The sequence below is a fragment of the Centrocercus urophasianus genome, unplaced genomic scaffold, assembly GCF_019232065.1.
Source record: "Centrocercus urophasianus isolate 14NV4802_14NV808 unplaced genomic scaffold, USGS_Curo_1.0 seq_35, whole genome shotgun sequence".
NCBI lineage: Eukaryota > Metazoa > Chordata > Aves > Galliformes > Phasianidae > Centrocercus > Centrocercus urophasianus.
Window position 1 is genome coordinate 7798608 of NW_024884922.1, and position 1252 is coordinate 7799859.

Sequence of the window (1252 nt, forward strand, 5' to 3'; positions counted from 1 at the left end):
GAGGGGCAGCGAGCCCGGCGGGCTGCGCGGCGGCTCCGACATCGCCCCGCCGCCGCCCGCCGCCAGCCACGGCCCGCCCGGGGCGGCGCTCCCGCCCGGAAGAACGCTGCCGGCGCAGCCGCACGGGAGCGGGGGGCACGGCGAGCTGCGCGCCCGGCGGGCGGAGCGGGGCTGAGAGCGGTGCCGGGGCTGGGAAGCTTTCTGCAGAGAGAGCGGAGAGGCCCAGGGTGTCTCATCTCTGCAGGAGTTTACAGAACCACAGAATCACAGAACAGCCCGGGTTGGAAGGGACCTCAAGGACCATGAATCTGCAACCCCCTGGCACACACAAGGCCACCAACCTCCACATTTCATAGCAGCCCAGGCTGCCCAGGGCCCCATCCAACCTGGCCTTGAACACCTCCAGGGATGGACGGGGCATCACAGCCGCTCTGGGCAGCTGTTCCAGCACCTCACCACTCTCATAGCAAAGAACTTCCCCTGACATCCAGCCTCAATCTTCCCTCCCTCAACTTCAAACCATTTCCCCTTGTCCTGCTGTTATCTACCTTTTCCAAGAGTTGACAGCCGGGCTGGGTGTGCCCTGGGTTCGATATGTCGGTCAGCTGCACAGCTTGGAACTAGATGGTTTTTGAGGTCCCTTCCAACCCAAGCCATTCTTGTGGTTCTATCCAAATGTGACTGCCCCCATTCCTGCAGTATGCACACTCAGACGCAGTGCTGGAAGCAGCCCGTGAGCTCGCAGTGCCCGCTGCCCAGCCTAAGGCAGAGCACACTGCAGAGCAGGCAATAGCGACTGTCTGCCATGGGCGTCTGGGACCCGGCACCTCCAAGGATCAATGCATGCAGTTAGACACGGAGGAGCTGCACTGAGTGGTGTTGTCCTGCAGAGTTAACCGAGTGTTTCTCCTAACTTAGATGCAAAAAAACACATGTATGTATGCTATGTGGATACAGACAGGATGGTGAATTTGGCTCCCGCACCCACCCTAGGCTGTACGCTGTCCTTGTTGCCCGTCTCCACACAGTGGCAAGCAGTTCAGTTACCTCAGCTGGAAGGCGGTCCCAAATCCTGGTTGCTTATTTCTTTGGGGATTATTTTGACTGTTGAACCATGAAATAATGAAATAAATCACAGATATCCCTGCTGCTCTCTAGAGGGGAGCGGCTGTACGTGCTCTGGATTTTGCTGAATAGTTTTCTGGCCATCACCCCCAGTCGGGAGAGCACTGGGAGTGAGAATTGTTCAGCA

The 1252-nt window shown here is 58.5% G+C and overlaps 1 protein-coding gene across 1 annotated transcript in view; it reads right to left on the minus strand.

Moving 5' to 3' along the window:
• Positions 1-807, minus strand: part of MALT1 (MALT1 paracaspase) — a 30487-nt gene extending 29680 nt beyond the window's left edge. The window contains exon 1 of the mRNA XM_042831139.1: positions 777-807. Coding sequence (XP_042687073.1) covers positions 777-807 — 31 coding nt within the window. The remainder of the gene's footprint in view (positions 1-776) is intronic.
• Positions 808-1252: the final 445 nt, after the last annotated feature.